The 17,443-nt window shown below is 44.4% G+C and overlaps 2 protein-coding genes across 4 annotated transcripts in view; both read left to right on the forward strand.

Annotated features, from left to right (window-relative positions):
* Nucleotides 1-8,275, forward strand: part of iqsec2b (IQ motif and Sec7 domain ArfGEF 2b) — a 56,478-nt gene extending 48,203 nt beyond the window's left edge. For both annotated transcript variants that reach the window (XM_086123702.1, XM_086123709.1), the window contains one exon: nucleotides 2,274-8,275. In XM_086123702.1, the coding sequence (XP_085979828.1) occupies nucleotides 2,274-3,458 (1,185 nt within the window). In that variant the 3' untranslated portion in view covers nucleotides 3,459-8,275. The remainder of the gene's footprint in view (nucleotides 1-2,273) is intronic.
* Nucleotides 8,276-10,484: 2,209 nt separating this feature from the next.
* The window catches only part of kdm5c (lysine demethylase 5C), a 31,703-nt gene continuing 24,744 nt past the window's right edge, over nucleotides 10,485-17,443 (forward strand). For both annotated transcript variants that reach the window (XM_086123728.1, XM_086123738.1), the window contains exons 1-2: nucleotides 10,485-10,839; nucleotides 12,123-12,270. In XM_086123728.1, coding sequence (XP_085979854.1) covers nucleotides 12,127-12,270 — 144 coding nt within the window. In that variant the 5' untranslated portion in view covers nucleotides 10,485-10,839; nucleotides 12,123-12,126. The remainder of the gene's footprint in view (nucleotides 10,840-12,122; nucleotides 12,271-17,443) is intronic.

The following is a 17,443-nucleotide window of genomic DNA, read 5'->3' on the forward strand; positions in this document are numbered from 1 at the left end:
TGAACTACTGTATACCTTAAGTCCAAGGTATAGTTCTGACCGACTTGTTACTACACCGTTGTTTTAAGACATCGTCATCATCTCTCTCTTTCACTGTTTCATGCAATTGGCACATTATACAGTCACTGCCAAGCACAGTTGACATATTTTTTGGGTGTACATGAAGAATAGCAAGTTAATACGTAACTGCAGTAAGATGCCAATGGCACTTGTCACTTTCTGCAATAATACCTTTATTTTCGCAGTTTTACGAAGCAGTTATTTGTTTTTGTAGGGTTAGGAAATGCGACATCAAACGATGCCATCCTAGGCAGCTGACTTTGTTTCTATTTTTGTGTAAATGGAGCTTGCCAGCATTTGCATTTAAAGTCTTCATCTGTAGGCCTGTGATAACAGACCTCTTACCTGTAATTGAGAGGGTTGCTAGAAAGTGTCTCAGCATGTACTCTGTGCATCTGTCCTGCGCCCTATGCATTGTCTTTACTTGGATGTCAAATCATACCTTTCAAATGCTGCTCATATATGTACATGTAAATCCGGTTCTACAGTGCATGACAGAGGTGTCAAGCACATTTTTGTCGCCGGCCACATCGTAGTGACAATTTCTTTCGGAGGGCCACACTGTTAACGTATGATCACCTGATATTAACGTACACCATGCATTGATGGATAAATAACTTTGAAGTCAGAAGCCAGGAAAAGATTTTGTTCAAACTATTTTTCAGTTAATTTTAAACAGGGAATTGGTAACAAAAACTGCTTTCAATATATTAATGTTACGAAGAAGGAAGACCATTTGCAATTGTAGTACTGTATTTAAGCAAGGAACATGAAGCCGATGCACATGATTTACCTTCACGGGGCACATCAAATGATATGGCAGGCCAGATCTGGAGTTTGATGCCTGTGCTGTACGATGTGAAACATTTCAGACAAAAGATTAAAATTTTGTGGGGAAAATGGACCGTCGTAGCCCGAAAATGGTGGTGTAACAAATGTTGAATGACCAGGCATACTGTATGAGGCAGTGTCAGATATTTCGAGGAATGATCTCAGTGTGAGTCAGCAAAAATTTAGGTGTCTTATAATTGTGACAATGACTCACCTTTACAGTAACTGTTTGTAACACTGTGACCTTCTTTTATTTCATCCCCTTTCCCTTCACTGAGCATTCATGGTGTGATTTTACTCTGTCATGAAGAGTGCAACAATGTTACAGTGAAGAACACAGGTGTCAAACTGTCCTGGGTGCCCGATCCAGCTTTCCATATCACTTTATATAATCCACTAAATCAAATATGGCATTTTGACTTTGTGTTGATTACTGACTGGATTTGGTCATTTGCTCATGGCAGAAGATTATGGATGGAAAATGCAATTTTTCTTCACTTTAAACAGATTGGTTTTCATCAATTCAAGCTTAAATTGAAAAATATGCGGTGGAACCTCGTTTTCCGCATGCCGTGGTTTTCATATTATTTGGAATATGGTCCCAATTTTGGTACAGTTGCTCGGTTTTGTAAACAAAAAACAAAAACATGACTCGGCCATTTGCCCGACTAATGCATGGTCGTCTGATGCAAATTGGAGCTGTATAAAAAGGGTGCAACAGACGGCAATGCGAATTCCACAACGCAAATGAATTTTTATCAATAACTCAAAGCAATAACACTCCCAGACAGCTTGGCAGGACTCAGAAAACTTCTGCCCACTACATCCTGCCTTCAAAATAAAAACAGCCAGCGCCATAAAAGTTTCACCACACTTTTTTGGGGTTGCATGGAGGCTTGTTTAACAGTCACACTCAGTAAACAAGTGCAAAATAGTTCATGTTTGACTGCTAAATAAGACACCATGAGGCCACAAAGAAGGTTTGGTGCAGCTGTTATTATACCGCAGGCGTTAATTTTCAGGGAATAGCAGAGAATACGTGAGCGAAAAAGACCCAGAAATGTGAATATGCGAGGAATGCTGTCATGCAGTGATTCTCAAGGTGTGTTGGCACGTGGGCTACCTCTTGTGGTACGTAAAACAGTCATTGCTGAAGTACAGACCAGTTGTAGTTCCGTTTCAGTTTGATGTTTTGGGAGAGATTAATCCTGAAACTGCAAGGGCAACTGTGTACACTGTACAGTATTTCACAACATGATGGTGAGGTTAGAAAACCCAAATGTGGCCCATGACAAAAATGGCTTTGACACGCCTGGTGTAGGTTAAGGTGGACGAGCTTCCCTTCATGTTTCTGGAGCAAGATGACACTCTTTTCCTTTCAGGGATCCATCATTAGCAGTCCGCAGCCTCACCAGCGCTACCCGGTGCCAGGCGTGGTCCCGGGCTGCTACGCAACAGAAGACTTCCGGCCTCACCGCCCCATCCTGAGCCCCGGAACGGGGATGGGGGGTGGGCCGGGGCAGCAACATACCACTGCTGGGACAGGAGTCGGGGGCGTCCCCAGCAGTGTCGAGAGAGCGGGAGCGGGGAGCTGCCCTGGGGGGAGCGGCAACAACAGTGGCTCCTTCCTGGGCTCGCTATTCGGCAGCAAACGCGCCAAACCGCCGGGGCCCCTTATTCCACCGGGGCCACCCTACCCCGCGCCTGTCCCCCCACCGACGACGGGAGGGCCTCCTCCTCACTCCCCTTCATCCCTGTGCCAGCCATTGGACGGGGGGCCTTCCAAGATCCAGGCGCTGCATGCACAGTATTGCCACGCGACTACCGTGCAGCCCCCGCCACCGTACTACCACCACCATCGCTACCACGCCCAAAATGTCACTCCTCCTTTGCAAGGGGCACCGCCTCATACGATACAGAGAGGCCCGCCACCCTTTCGTACACCCCTTTGCCCCCCGCATGCCCCGCACCCACAGCTGGCCCATCTCTCCCAGCTCTCACAGCATGGGCTTCCGGGTCGCTTCACCAACATGGTGGTGGGACGTCCCCCGCCCCTTTCTCCTCTCTCCCAGCATTCCCCGAACCCACAGTTTGCCCTGTACCACTTGCAGCCCACACACTCTATCAGGGGGTGCGCCGCAGGCCCTGTTACCAAACCGCCCCTAACCGTGTCTCACTCGCATCCGCACCCCCACGCACACTCCCAAACCCACCCCGGGCACGTGCACACACCGCACCCGGCCAGCCACTCCAACCATCAAACACACTTCATCTTCGGCACCCTGCCCCACAATCTGCCATCCGCTACCGTCAACGCGCATCACGCAGCCTCCGCCGGCCAGTATCTGCCCCAGTACCCTCCTCTCTCTTCCATCCCCCCTCCCCCACCACACTCCCCTTTACCCCCCCCTTCGTCCCCCCTTACCCCTCTTACACCTCTCTCCCCTCTCCCCCCCCAGCACCCCGGGCAGCCTCAGCCAGGGCCGCAGGTGACGGGTGCCGGAGCGACAGGTACAGGGGGCAGTTCCAAGTCCAAGCCTATCAACCGGATAAGCACCGTAGTGTGAGCAGGGGCTGGGCCGCCCGGGGTCATAGGTCGGATGATCGGGTGGAGGACGCTGGCAGGGCCAGGGCCAGATCTGCTAGGACCGAGAGCAATGGCGGCAACGCGGCTGACAAGAGAAAACGCAGTTTGCTCCGCCTCTGTTACTTTCACCTCCGTTTCCCGCATATGTAAATCGCAAGCACGCACGCGTCACATGAACACAAAGCACACAATGTTCAAACAAGCCTATAGCCATATAATTAAAGATTCATTTTTCTATATGTTGGTAATGCGTCGGTTTTAAGCTGTTTGAAGTCTTACTTTGGGTCATATTCTCCCTTGTTCGTAAGTCGCAAAAAGGCACCTTCCTGGATGTGCGCTTTCTCCCGTCCAATCAAATGTGTCATTTATGTACCCTCGTGCTGTCCTTTAAAAAGTCTTAAAAGGCATGGAATCCCTTAGTCTAAAAACAAGGCTTTCATTGGCATTAAAATGTCTGACATCAAAATTTCAAAAAATGTCAACATATGATGAGTTAGGATGTTGTGATTGTAGTCTATAGTTTCAAATTTATTTACATTCTTCAAGATTTTTAACAAATTACTCTCATGGTAACATTGTGCAATCAAAGTTCAGGTGTTTTTAGATGGGACTCCTGATATCAGATACAGGTACATGTTATTTATGTACTGTCGCAACTTTGGACAACATGGGACATTGTGAACATCGCTTAGCTGGTCTTAAACTTAATTTCTAATGGAATTTAAAAATCTGAAATTTAACCTACCTCAACCTGTAGGAGCCCTGACCAGGTACGCGCACTGGGTGGAGCAACCCAAAAATGTGGGCCTTCCTTCTGCAATCTAGAGTGCTGAATTTTGACAGTGACTGGTCTCAAAATAACCTTTGTTTTAGCTTTGCGACCGGCTATATTTATATCATGTGTTCGTTTTTTTTTCTCATTAGATCGAAGAAAAAGCAGACATATGTTTAAATGAGGGGGCGGCCCGGTAGTCCAGTGGTTAGCACGTCGGCTTCACAGTGCAGAGGTACCGGGTTCGATTCCAGCTCCGGCCTCCCTGTGTGGAGTTTGCATGTTCTCCCCGGGCCTGCGTGGGTTTTCTCCGGGTGCTCCGGTTTCCTCCCACATTCCAAAAACATGCATGGCAGGCTGATTGGATGCTCTAAATTGTCCCTAGGTGTGAGTGTGGGCGTGGATGGTTGTTCGTCTCTCTGTGCCCTGCGATTGGCTGGCAACTGATTCAGGGTGTCCCCCGCCTACTGCCCGGAGACGGCTGGGATAGGCTCCAGCACCCCCCGCGACCCTAGTGAGGATCAAGCGGTTCGGAAAATGGATGGATGGATGTTTAAATGAAAATGCAAAATTTTAATGAAAAGAATCAGAGACAAGAATAATAATTTAAGCAACTTGATACTTCCATTATGATACTTACGTTTATATCATGATAGGTACTGTGACTGTGAAGGGATTTAATTTATACCATGATCTGAATTTTAGGACATATCGCAGGGTCCTCAGGCTCCATTTCAAGCTATTTAGTCTATGAGACAAATAGGAATAAATAATTTCAATACAATCTTACATTTATGTACAATGAACAGGTTAATAAATTAGTGTCAAAGGTTAAAAAAACCATTTTTCATACAGTAATACACCCATATACATATTTCTCTATGTATGACAGCAAGCAGTAGTTCTTTTACTTAACCAGTTTAAAAACTGCCCCCCTCACACCACCGTTTTAATGTATTTACATCATTAGAGTATAATAGCTTTTCATTTTTGCATTGTATGATACAGCCTCACCCTGCGATTGGCTGGCAACCCGTTTAGGGTGTACCGCGCCTACTGCCCGTAGACAGTTGGGATAGGCTCCAGCATGCCCGCAACCCGTGTGAGGATAAAGCGGATCGGAAACATGATGATACAGCCTAAGTTTCGATCATAGTTGTAAATGTCACTGGGGGGAATATTGCCCTGAAGCATCGCGAATTGAATCAAAATGGCAATTGTTGTTACAAAAAGCGCAATTAATTTTTTTCCGGAAATCATTCAGCCCTACTTTCGCAGCGCAAGCTAGCTCGCCGAACGGCGACATTTTATATCATATTGCCGAGTGAAACATATTGGCACCAGCTGCCGTTTTACAACTGCAAAATAGCTTTTCCGCTTCAAATATGCGGCTGGCGGCTTGGGGTTTATGGAAAGCACAGGGCTGTCAAACAACAATTACAGTCATCATAAAGGTGCAATGGTGAATTAGAAAGTAAATCAGATGTTTGACTTGCTTCTATGTTGGCTGTCCAAAAAGCTAAAGTGGCTCGACCGGTTTGTGTCAAAAGGAAGCTTGGGCACCCCTGATCTATTCCTTTTTTTTCTTGGTGGACCTCCCAACATGTTCAATCAAAAGCACAGTATTAGACAGTAAATTACTTTTTGGGGATTTATTTAATTCAGAATCAAAAACGTGACACATTTGTGCGCAAATCTGACTGGCGATCACACATCCACTACGAAAGGTATTTTCATCCTTGCTGTGTGTTCTATTTTTTTTTAAGTGTTTCTGAATGACATTCCCAAGTCTCAGGAAAACTCCATGCTCCATTATTGACAACCAGCCTCTGTCAGGCAGCTTTGGTGGTTGCGCACAAGTTAGCAGGTTACGTGGAGGGTGTGTCAGAAGTCTGGACGGGAGAACGCCTGTCAGTGGAAGGCGCACAACTCCAGCGTGTAAAAAAGACTTGCACGCAAACGGGAGAATGGCCCTACGTCTTGGTATTTATATGTATGAAAAATGACAACCATACTGTACATTCGCCTTTTTACTTTGAGGATAAAAACCAAGACTGCTGTACAGTTCAGCGAAGTTCACCATTCAAAACAGCAAAAATTGCCCTTTGACTTTGCAATAATTCCCTGTTTGCTGACAGTATCTCATTTTTCAATGAGGACCTCAAACATGTTGCTTTGTCTTTGAACTTTTTAACCGCAGACGTTCAGTTTCGCTTCAGCATCTTTTACATGGCGACTGGAGCCGTGCGGCTTTGTAATGCATTCCTCAAGGAGTTTGGAAATTAATGATACAATCAACAATCTATTGTGAATGTTTCTGAAGCTTCTCGCTGTTTTATCAATATTAGATCTGCTGTGTACGATGAATATTGTTTATTTGATCAATTTGTAAATGTATCAGCGGATGTTTGTACAGGGTGATATAAAGCTTCAAAGTCAATACCCGTTGCTTTGATTTAAAGTCATTGGCATAATTTGCACCTGTTAATATCATCTGCAGTGATTGTTGATCAAACTGACAAACTTTTTTGTTTTATTTGATGGGGAAAAAACGTTTATGATGCGCCCATTGTTGGGAAAAAAGTGTTTGTGTGGTTGTGGAGGTATTAAAAAGATGGTGTTTCTTCGTAATTTTGTGAAGCACCTGAGCTCACCTTTTCAGAATCATGCGATTCGTCACAGGGGCATGTGAAGTGCAGTAGATGCCTCCGATCAACGGCCAGTTTCAATGTCCCCTAATTTTTTGAGGGTCAAGAGGTAGAGGGGGACTTTGGTGGCAGGTGTAAACATTCATTTTCAACCATAAATTTGATTTCATTTCACAATTGTGGTGGACATATGTTTTTTTTTCACTTTTTTTTCACCACCCAACTTGGGGATCGGACCTGATCGCGAGTGCACCGCAACAACCGCTGAGCTTAAATTCTGGGCGGCCAGTTGCTTTATAACCATATCAGAAGGTATGCAAAGTGAGTCTTTACAACTAGGTGCGATGCATTATACATAACCCCAAAATATTTTGGAATAAATTTGTCGACGAGGGGTGGGTGGGGTTCACTGTGGATGCCCCACCCACCGCCAGGTGAATGCCTGGGGCCACCACCCTGTAGGCCCTCAATCTTTGCCCCTGATTTGTTGTTGGGTGTTCACAAGCAAGCTTTTTACAGGAAGTTTCTGTGGTTTTGCACATGTGACGTCTTTAGCCACAAATGACCATCTTACTCTCTCACCCTTCCAACCACTTTTGTAGAACTCTCTTAACACATTTATTGATGCCATGGCATCCCAATGAGGGCTTTGTATTCTAATAATAATAATCATCATCATAATAATAAGTATTGAGAATGTAAAACAACAATCTTTGTTATTCTGTGGACTACTGCAATATTTTAAGTTGTGAGTACTGACAGTTACCTACAGTGCCAAAAATTACCAAGAGAAAATCATATATTCTCTGATTGGGGGAGGGGGGAGCAGAGGAGTGGTTTCAAGGTTTGAAATTCGGCTGTACTGAAAGACAAATCCACAAACATACAAAGGACGTCTGAAGAAAGCCGCGAATGTGAGCTGAAGGATATATATGTATCTGTTGCCTAGCCTAGCCCTTTTCTTTTTGGACTTTTCTTGCATGGATATAGCTGCACTTATTAAATAGATTGTACTGTATAAATCAGATTGTAAATAATCTGCTTATAGGCTTCTTATGGGACAAAGTGATCCCAATCTGTATTCTGGTGTGTGCATGTGAGTGCCATGACGCATGTACATAGGAGCGACAAACAGGGAAAGGAAATGGTGTGTAAAAGGAATATTTACTTGTTTATTTCTTATTTGTGACTGAAGACAAGCAAAGGAATGAAGAGTAATACATCACAGCCTAACGGTTATGTCAGTGCACTTATGGTGATTAATTTGGAACATTTTGTTAAATTTTCTGTTATAAATGTATTAAATGTACTGAAAGAATAGAGATTTGATATGTGAATATTTATTGCTTCAGATCAATTAAAGTGTCCTTGCAGTGATATGGCTGTTGGGTTTTTATTTTATTTATGTGAACTTCCGCTTTCACGGTGTGCATACTTATCACTGCTCTGAATCGCTGCACGGACACTAAGGATATGGCATTTTCATATTGCATTACCTGGGGTTACTGTCATTTGACAAGGTTTTAATGAACAAGAAATGAACGTACTGATCATCCATAATGATCCTAGCAAATAAGTATCATTGTAGAAATGTCATTAATCCGTTCCAGTACCTGCCCCAAAATAGTTTTTTGGGGGGACGTGCTTTTTTTCAAGAAGAAAAATAGCAGTATATTATGCTTTACTAAACTATACTGTCATGGCATAATTAAATAGAAATTAAATATGTTCATTTATTCATTCATTCATTTTCTGATCCACTTTTTTGTCACAAGGGTCGCGGCAGGTGCTAGAGCCTATCCCAGCCGTCTTCGGGCAGTAGGCGAGGACACCCTGAACCGGTTGCCAGCCAATCGCGGGGCACACAGACAACCATCCACGCTCACACTCACACCTAGGGACAAATTAGAGTGTTCAATCAGCCTGCCATGCAGGTTTTTGGAATGTGGGAGGAAACCGGTGGACCCGGAGAAAACCCACGCAGGCCTGGGGAGAACATGCAAACTCCACACAGGGAGGTCGGAGCCGAGCTCTAACCCACGACATCTGCAGTATGAGGTTGACGCGCTAACCACTGGACAACATGGCAGCCCGAAATTAAACATCTATTTTTTTAATTTCCACATTTTTTTGCTTTGATTCAATGGACATTGTGCTGCTCGTTCTGGTGTACACGCCTTGGCCACCTGGGGGCAGTATAATGCAGAAATACTGAATGGATACGGTCCCAATTGCTCTGTCACCACGAAAAATATTGTCAGGCTCTGTTACATTATGTGAGAATGAATTGCACATATAATTATCAGTAAACCTATGACAACAAACAGTTCTTTTCAGATTAATGCAAACGGACACCCTTATGTTTGAACTTAGCGTTCATTATGGACAATCCGTGACAAGCACAGAAGTCCAAAAACAAAACACCACTCGAATTCTGATCGGGAGGGCTGTTCATTCCCAACCACACCATTTCAGGTCTCACTGTCATTGCCCACGTGGGCAGTGAAGTCCCCCAGCAGTACGAGGGAGTCCCGAGAGAGAGCGCTCTCCAGCACACCCTCCAAAGACTCCAAATAGGGTTGGTCCTCTGAACTGCTGTTTGGTGCATCAGCACAAACAATAGTCAGGACCCGTCCCCCCACCGGAAGGAGGAGGGAAGCTACCCTCTTGTCTACCGGTGTGAACCCCAATGTTCCGGCATTGAGCTGGGGAGTAATGAGCATGCCCACACCTGCTCATGCTCTCAACATGGGCGACTCCAGAGTGGAAGAGAGTCCAAACCCTTTCGTGACAACTGGTACCAGAGCCCAGGCTGTGTGTGGAGGCAAGTCTGACAATGTCAAGGTGGAACTTCTCTGTCTCACACACCAGCTTGTCGGGCTCCTTCCCCGCAAGAGAGGTGACATTTCATGTCGTTAGAACTGGCCTCTGGAGCCGGGGATCGAACCACCAAGGTCCCTGCCTTTGGCCGGCACCCATTTTACTTTGCACCTGACCCCTTTAGCCCCTCCCATAGGTGGTGAGCCAACCCATGTTGCCTCTTTGGGCTGAGGCCGAATAGGGCCCATGGGTGTAGGCCCGGCCACCAGGCGGTCACCATGAGCCCGACCTGCAGCATATTACACCTTTTTTAATTTCTCTAATTACATCTTTCAATAACAAATTAAAATCATTCAGTAAAATAGGAATATCTAATTTATTTGTTACAAAGTGGCCACTTCATATAATAGAGCATACAATTCGAAACTAAACAGTGATAAATAGTGCCTAAGCCTAAAAGAACACAAAGCTCATTAAACTATGCATCCTCCGTTGTAAAATGAAGTGAAGAACATGACGCATGGAGGCCTTGTTTCCAAGTTACAGTAAGTACAGCAGTTGATGTCAGTTAGTGTGTTCCTTAGTGTGTTCCTTTTGAGACCGTATTCTTTGAAGGGACTGTTGTAACTACAGCACGTTGTTGCCTTCGTTACACACCGCCGTGAATCAGCGTACGTGCGCACTACTTCCAAAGACTGAACGTTGCGGACGCGCAGCGAGGACTCGGGGTTGCGCTTCAACCGTCAGAGAAAAAAAAGAAAAGAAAAAAAACAAGATGGCGACTCGTCAAGAAAGATAGGATGGCCTGAAAGGAATGATGGTGTTTGTCGGAAAAGGATTACTAACAACACGACCGTTACCAGTAGCGATTCGTTCCTAGAATGAAACGGATGCCTCGCGTCCACATTTTGAGTGTTTTGGCAGAGTGTAGAACGTACGGGTGATTTGAAGCGGCCAACTTTGCTTGTAGCTCTTAGCAGCGCTAGCTCGCCAGCGGCATCAAAGCACAGCTGGCCCTCGGTAGCCAACCACCTATAAGCAACAAGCAGCAGTCAGCAGTCAGTGCCACAAGACGAAGGAGAGCGGCCCCGTCATAGCCCGGGACATCGAGGTGTCTTCGGGTCAGTCAGCAACCGTATACGCGCTTTCTCACGCGTTTGGTGTCTCAAAGCGACTCGGCTTTTGTTACATAATGTCCAGTCGCTGCATTGACTTGGCCGTTGGCGTGAGGACACGGAAGCCCCGTGCCAACGTTTGCTTATTATCACATCTGAGCTAACTAATGCTAACCAAGATGGTCCGATGGCAAAATTGGATCGGAGGCCTTGATGCTAACGTTAGCTCCATTTGACACCACCGATGTTTGGGGAGTGCAGAAAAATAACATTCAGTGAGTGAGCTAAAATAATATAGGCGTAAGAGTTCTCAGCAACACTTAATTGATTTGCGAAACACGAGAGGTCGAGGCTTCTTTTGACTGGAACGGATATTATCGTCTTGTGGTTTGTGGGGGGTTTAACCCAAGCAGGTCTCTAGTCACCAACATTGATATTAACTTCGTGAAACTCAACGTCCTCATTTCAACGTGATTGCGTTTTTTTTTTTTTTTTTTTTGCTTTGTTGTCATTACGTTATTTCAAAGACTTTCCTACAAAGCGCACTTGGACAAATTGATGCGTTTGTGGTCTTGTTTCGAGTTCATGGCCTAGACGCCATTGTTTCGGGACAAGCTTCACGAACACGGATTGAACGAACCTGCTTGACTCAAGTCTTGATTAGTGACCCCCAGTGTATGATTTTTAAGAAAATGTTACTTTGAGGGGGAAAAAATCGCAACAGCCACGTAGTGTGCCAAAATATCGATGACTATGCTTGACAACTAATGAAAAAATTGGGTGGCTAACTTTCCTTCTTACCCCTTTCAATCGCATTGACGGTGAAAGAAGGTGCGTTCGCGTTGTTGTCTTGAATTGGGGAATGAGAAATAACCAGCCCCCCACTGAGAATAAAACAAACGCTTCGTCTTTAGCCTTCTCATACTTATGGATTGAAATATATATGTTTCAAGTTCCAAAGTTATGCACTTTATAGATAAGCTACCTTAACATGCCTCTCATTGTATCTCTTTATTATTACACTTATATTACATTTTAATGTAAATTTATATCTTTGGGAGACTTTTTTGTGCTTATTTTTTGGAAAAACAAAATGATTTTGTTTGAAATGTGTCCCTTTTTGAATATCATATTTGCCATCTTTGGCACTCCTCATGTGTGGGACTATTTTGTAGAATAGCATGGCATGAAAGAAAACACGTGCTTTGATGTTGAACGCTGCATCTTGCCAAATTGTCTATTGGCGTGGCTGCCTGCAATATTCCAAAGCAAAATGATATGTTTTTCAGGGCAATGGAAGGGGACGAATTTGTAGCGCCTCCGGAGTGTCCCGTTTTTGAGCCGTCATGGGAGGAGTTCAAGGATCCTCTGGGCTACATCGCCAAAATACGTCCAATTGCAGAAAAGTCTGGAATCTGTAAAATTCGACCACCATCAGTAAGTATTTGTTCATTTGTGAAACTTGAAGACAAAATGCTTGGTTCACTTTTCACTGTTTCATATTTATTCCACATTTTTATCCCTTGCCATTTGTATGAACTGGGAGTAGAAAAAACTTGATTGATTTACTGAGCGACACAGTGGAACTCCACTCAACACATACGCAGTGTGTGGGATTCTGCCACGAGATTTCATGACGGGCCAACTTTCGGCCACGTGCTTTGCGGTAATCTAAAATTTGAATCGCAGGTGCACCGCCAATTATAGACACTCAAAATACACATAAGCTTTCACAAAGGCAAAAAAATGAATTTCCAAATTAAAGGCGAGCAAGACAGAGTTGTGTCACGGTATTAAAATTATAGCTCTCAAATGTCCTGTTTCAAAATATTTCGGTACATTTTTTCCATTTAATACAATCTATGTATTATTTTTAACAAAGCATAGATTTGATACATTAACTAACATGCACCATGGGAAGTTTAAACAAATAAATGAATGCAGAATGTGACGGACTGGTCAGCCAGGCATACGAGTCACCGCCACCCACACCACCACACTAACCGGCAGCCGTAACAAGTGCCATCGGAGGACACATGGACTAGCGCCGGTGTTCAGGTGGGCGGCTCCTCCGTCCCGCGGGACATTCTCCAGCGCCAGGGAAACTGCCAACGCACGCCTGAGCACATCGGTTTTTTTGGTATTTTAAAAACTTATTGTGGCTATATCAATAGTATAAAACTGGGATGGCTGGCAGTGATTGAATTAATACGATGCAATCTACTGATTCACTGGGTACTGGTCGATCGCGAACTGCACAATGGGCATCACTGCTGTAGTATTGCTTTAGCCCAACCTCCCACCCTCCTTCCTTTGGCCCCCTCTTTTCTGTTTGTCGGCCCGAAGCACAGTGCTGAGGCCCGCGAGCCAGCAAGCAAGAGTAGCCGTTGGCGGCTGCTGCTAAAGCGGGTGGACGGAGGCAGAGGGTGGCTGACCTCGCCGCGGCCTCACTCGGAAGGCATAACACCTGAAGGCCCACTGCAAGGGTGTCCGCCGCCAGGCGAGGGGGCTGCCAACGAGGCGTTGGGCTCTGTGCAATTCGGCCGGGTGAATGGTGGGGGTGTTCTTGGCTTCATCGTGGCAGGAATCGGTGACACACGGGAACGCACCTCCCTTGGCGCTCGACAGTGATCCGTGGGCTAGAAACCATTCGACTGAACACCGGCTACTCTCAGAGGGGAAAAAAAAAGTTGATGAAAGGCAATTAACTTCAAAGCGGCTGCCCAATAATTCAGCTTTGCAAGCAGCCCATCATATTATGTTGTGCTTGTAAGTCTCGTTCGTCAAAGCTTTATTTTGTGCATGCAAACACTTTGTTTTTCTTCTTTCTCCCCCCCAAATTTGCTGCTCTAGACTGTAAATTTCCCCAGTATATCTGATCTTATTTCTTATAAACAAATGCTGCAAAATTTTAATTCAGGCATACAAGATTTGCCGAGAAATAGGTTCTTACTTCATCCCATGGTTCAGTCTTTGAGTTCATAAATTCTCCTCTCTTTGCTTCCAATGATGCAAGACTTTCTCAAAGTGAACTTATTATCGCAAAAAACGATCCAACTTTAGCTGCTTCTGTGATATCTCCGCAATAAACGTTCGCAACACTTGGTTTTACGTTACACAATTTGGCAATCGTCTGCTTTCCGCAAGGTTGAAGGCCGATCTCGCGAGAACGGAAATCTCATCACGTGAGATTACTTAACGCAAGATCAAAACAACAATGGCGGCGATTGTCGAACTGCGACACTCCGTTGCTGGAAAAAAAGATGTACCGAAGCTTTTTTTTGTTTTGTTTTCACTAAGAAATTTTCTTGCGTCCCAAAAACGCACATCATTTGGAACTGTGCGTCCCGCGGGAAAATTATGCGTCTACGACACGGGATGCGGAGGTAACGAGATGACTGCACTCCATGTTTTGATGGATTGAAAAAAGTGACACGGTACAAGATATTGTCTGAGGACCCCCAGAACTCGATACTAGTGATGGGACGATGATACCTCAAGGAGTGTAATGACCCACTTCACAAACTGTGTCAGCGCTGTATTGACTCTGTGTTGGTCACCCAATCGTGACCCCTGCAGTAGTTATAAAATCATTGCAGGTAAAGAAATTCCTTGTTTGTGTAAATGCTAAACTGAGTTGGTATGTAAAAGATAGCAAATTTGAGTAAAAATTCAGATTTTAAACTTATGTAGAAAATTTTTGTTAAATCATGTGAAATAAAAGACAAAAAAGTGATTGGTTTATGAAATTTTATTGAGGAAGAAACGTTTTTGGAGTGTCTTTGTTCCAAGGCGATTTCTCCTCTTAGACACCAGCTCCCCAGCCTCAGAAAATACTCTTTCACATGGTTCAGATGATGATAGTGAGCAGAGAGTTTTAAATGAAAGTTGATGCAGATGTGGATATGTTTTCTGGTTCCATTTCCAATATTGTAAAGCAGGGGTGCCCATTAGGTCGATCCTGATCTACCGGTAGATCTAAGACAGGTCCTAAGTAGATCCGAGGAATGTCGAGGAGAAAAAAAACAAACAACCATTTGTGTGTCTTTGTACATGTTAGTAATATATTTTTGTGTTAATATACACTGCATCCTATTCATCTTATCAGTCTCATTTTCACAAAAAAATATTTAAAAAATAAAATATAGCAGGTAAATCTTAAATTTACGGTGGCGCGTGATTACGTCACCGGAAGTTGTTAGCGCTCAGCAGTTTGCAATTGCAGCTTGTGATCAGAGCTGTTGCGCTCTATCTTTTATCGTCATGATTCTCATTCAGAGTTTGCTTCGTGTACAATTCACCGAGGGCACGGGCAAAGAATAGGAATCTAGGAGGGCCCAGGGAAACACTTTAAAACGGTACGTGTGAGCTACGATAGTTAACAGGCTGCAAAAGTGCGTCGCATGCCTCCGTTTCAGGCTGTTTCTCATCATGGTGTGCGCGTGCGCACGCCGGTAAGGGTAGATCCCGGGAGGTTAGTTGATCGAAAAGTAGATCTTCGATCCAAAAAGTTTGGGCACCCCTGTTGTAAAGGGTATTGGTTTCTGGGTGTGTTTGCTTCTGACAGGCAGCGTTGGACTTCCAATTACGGAGGATCTCGCAATTATAAGATAAAATGAATAAAGCAACTGTAAGGCTCTTTAACTGACTATCATATGTGTAACAGGTCATTCACTTGATAAACTGATAAAGTGGGTGCAATGCGCCACCGTAAAACAATTGTATATAACAGTAAACAATGCTCAAAGGAGAAAAAGATTTACCAAGATCAAAATTATTCCACACTGGGGAAAACGTCTTAGAACGATCCATAATTTCGCAAAACTCCAGCCAACAAACCCACGACATGTTGATACAGTTTGTGTCCTTATAAGCACACTTTGGCGCAGCACATTCAAGCGATTCAGTTCCTGTATTGGTCACGTGATTCTTTCTTAAAGCAATGTACGCACCGATGAGGGGTTTCACTCTTGAGCTCTCAGCATTGTGCTGACGCACCAGCGTCGGTCGTCCCATCACTACTCGATACATGCTCACGCCATTCATACTGCCAAGTAGTATGTGTACTAAATTGCCCCCTTATGTTAAATTGCCCAATGTGCCGGGATGAGTGGCCACTGGCATTTTTATGACCACGAGTTCTAGTTCAGAAGCATTGCAGAGTGTGCAGCGGCCCCAAGGCATGAGCCCCGGGACTTTGCCTCAGTGCACAATAGAATGCAAAGTCTATGAAGAAGATTTGAAAGCAGAAGCTTATAAAACCCACTAAGCCAGTTTTGCTGGACTAATTTGGCTATTATTAATAGTGTGGTATGGTTGTTGCTGCCTTCCTTTCATTTTCTTCCCAAAGAAATGTCTTGATGTGGTATCTAGCCAAGAAACGTATGCAATTTCTGTTCTGTCTTCATGTGTTTATTGTTTACTAAACATGGGCAAAATACTGTTAAAGGCCAGTCGTACAGTATTGTACAAGCTAACGTGTATGATCATAGTATGACATGATGCGCAGTGTTATTCAAAAATCTCCATCGTTTTTATAATTCTATTTTGACGTGTGGGCTCAGTGTTTGTCTAATGGTGCTGGCAACTCCATTGTCCCAGCCCCACCTACTCGGGCTTCGGAGCCGTGCCCTCACCAAATTGGAAGCATGGGTTGTGAAGTCAGCAGATTTGAAGGCTCAGAGGAGTGAGGTTTTAATAACGTACACTTACACTGCGCAACTTGGTGTCATTTGCATTGTTGCGCAAACGTAGCAGCTGAACCTTTCCTTCTAGGTAAGATTAATCGATTTTCACTCAATGCACACATAACACTGACATTAAGAGTTTGATTATTCTTGGTTTGAGTGGTTTTGCTTTGGAAACCGAAGAGGGTTGGAATGATGATGTCACTGCTCAATGCCCGATTGGTGAACACTTTTTCTGGGTGATTCACAGGAACACTCATGGCCCAGGGGGGGGGGGGGGGGGGAATGACAAGGACGCTGCATAGACACATCTATCTACAGTTCTACACACAGACACATTCATGAGAGGTCCCTCTTAAGCAATGGGATGCCAGGATGATGCTCGGGAATAGCTAATGGCAGAGCAGCTACAAGTATATTACGTTCAGGAAACTCGGAGCTGCGCGGAGCAGCCCATACTGTATTTTTTACCTTTCGTATCCTGAAATTTCTTTCATAACAAGAGGCAATATTTTCCTGTTGTGGCGTTTTGTAACTTGAAAATTTCGTATGAAGAGACATTCGTAAGTAGAGGTACCACTGTATTTGTTATATTGTTGTTGTAGTTGCAAGACAAGAACACCCCCCCCCCGTCCCTCACCACCAAAATACCAATATGAAAAGGCAGCAGATCGATAAGCAGTATCGTTAAGAGTAATTGTATCAATTAAAATTGTATCTATCCATCTCGAGGTGTGTGCGTCGGATGCAAATTGGGCTACAGTCGTGCCGTCTGAGACTGGTATTATTGAACATTCTTCAAAAAGAGGCTTTCAGCTGGGTTTTGGAACTCCAATTTGAAGTATACTGTCAAAACAAAGTCAATTACACTTTGTGTACATCAATCACATAGCGAAGCTTTTCAGTTAGCTACCTTAATGCTC

This window comes from Hippocampus guttulatus, chromosome 1, assembly GCF_054856545.1.
Source record: "Hippocampus guttulatus isolate MCC_2025c chromosome 1, RoL_Hgut_1.0, whole genome shotgun sequence".
Lineage (NCBI taxonomy): Eukaryota > Metazoa > Chordata > Actinopteri > Syngnathiformes > Syngnathidae > Hippocampus > Hippocampus guttulatus.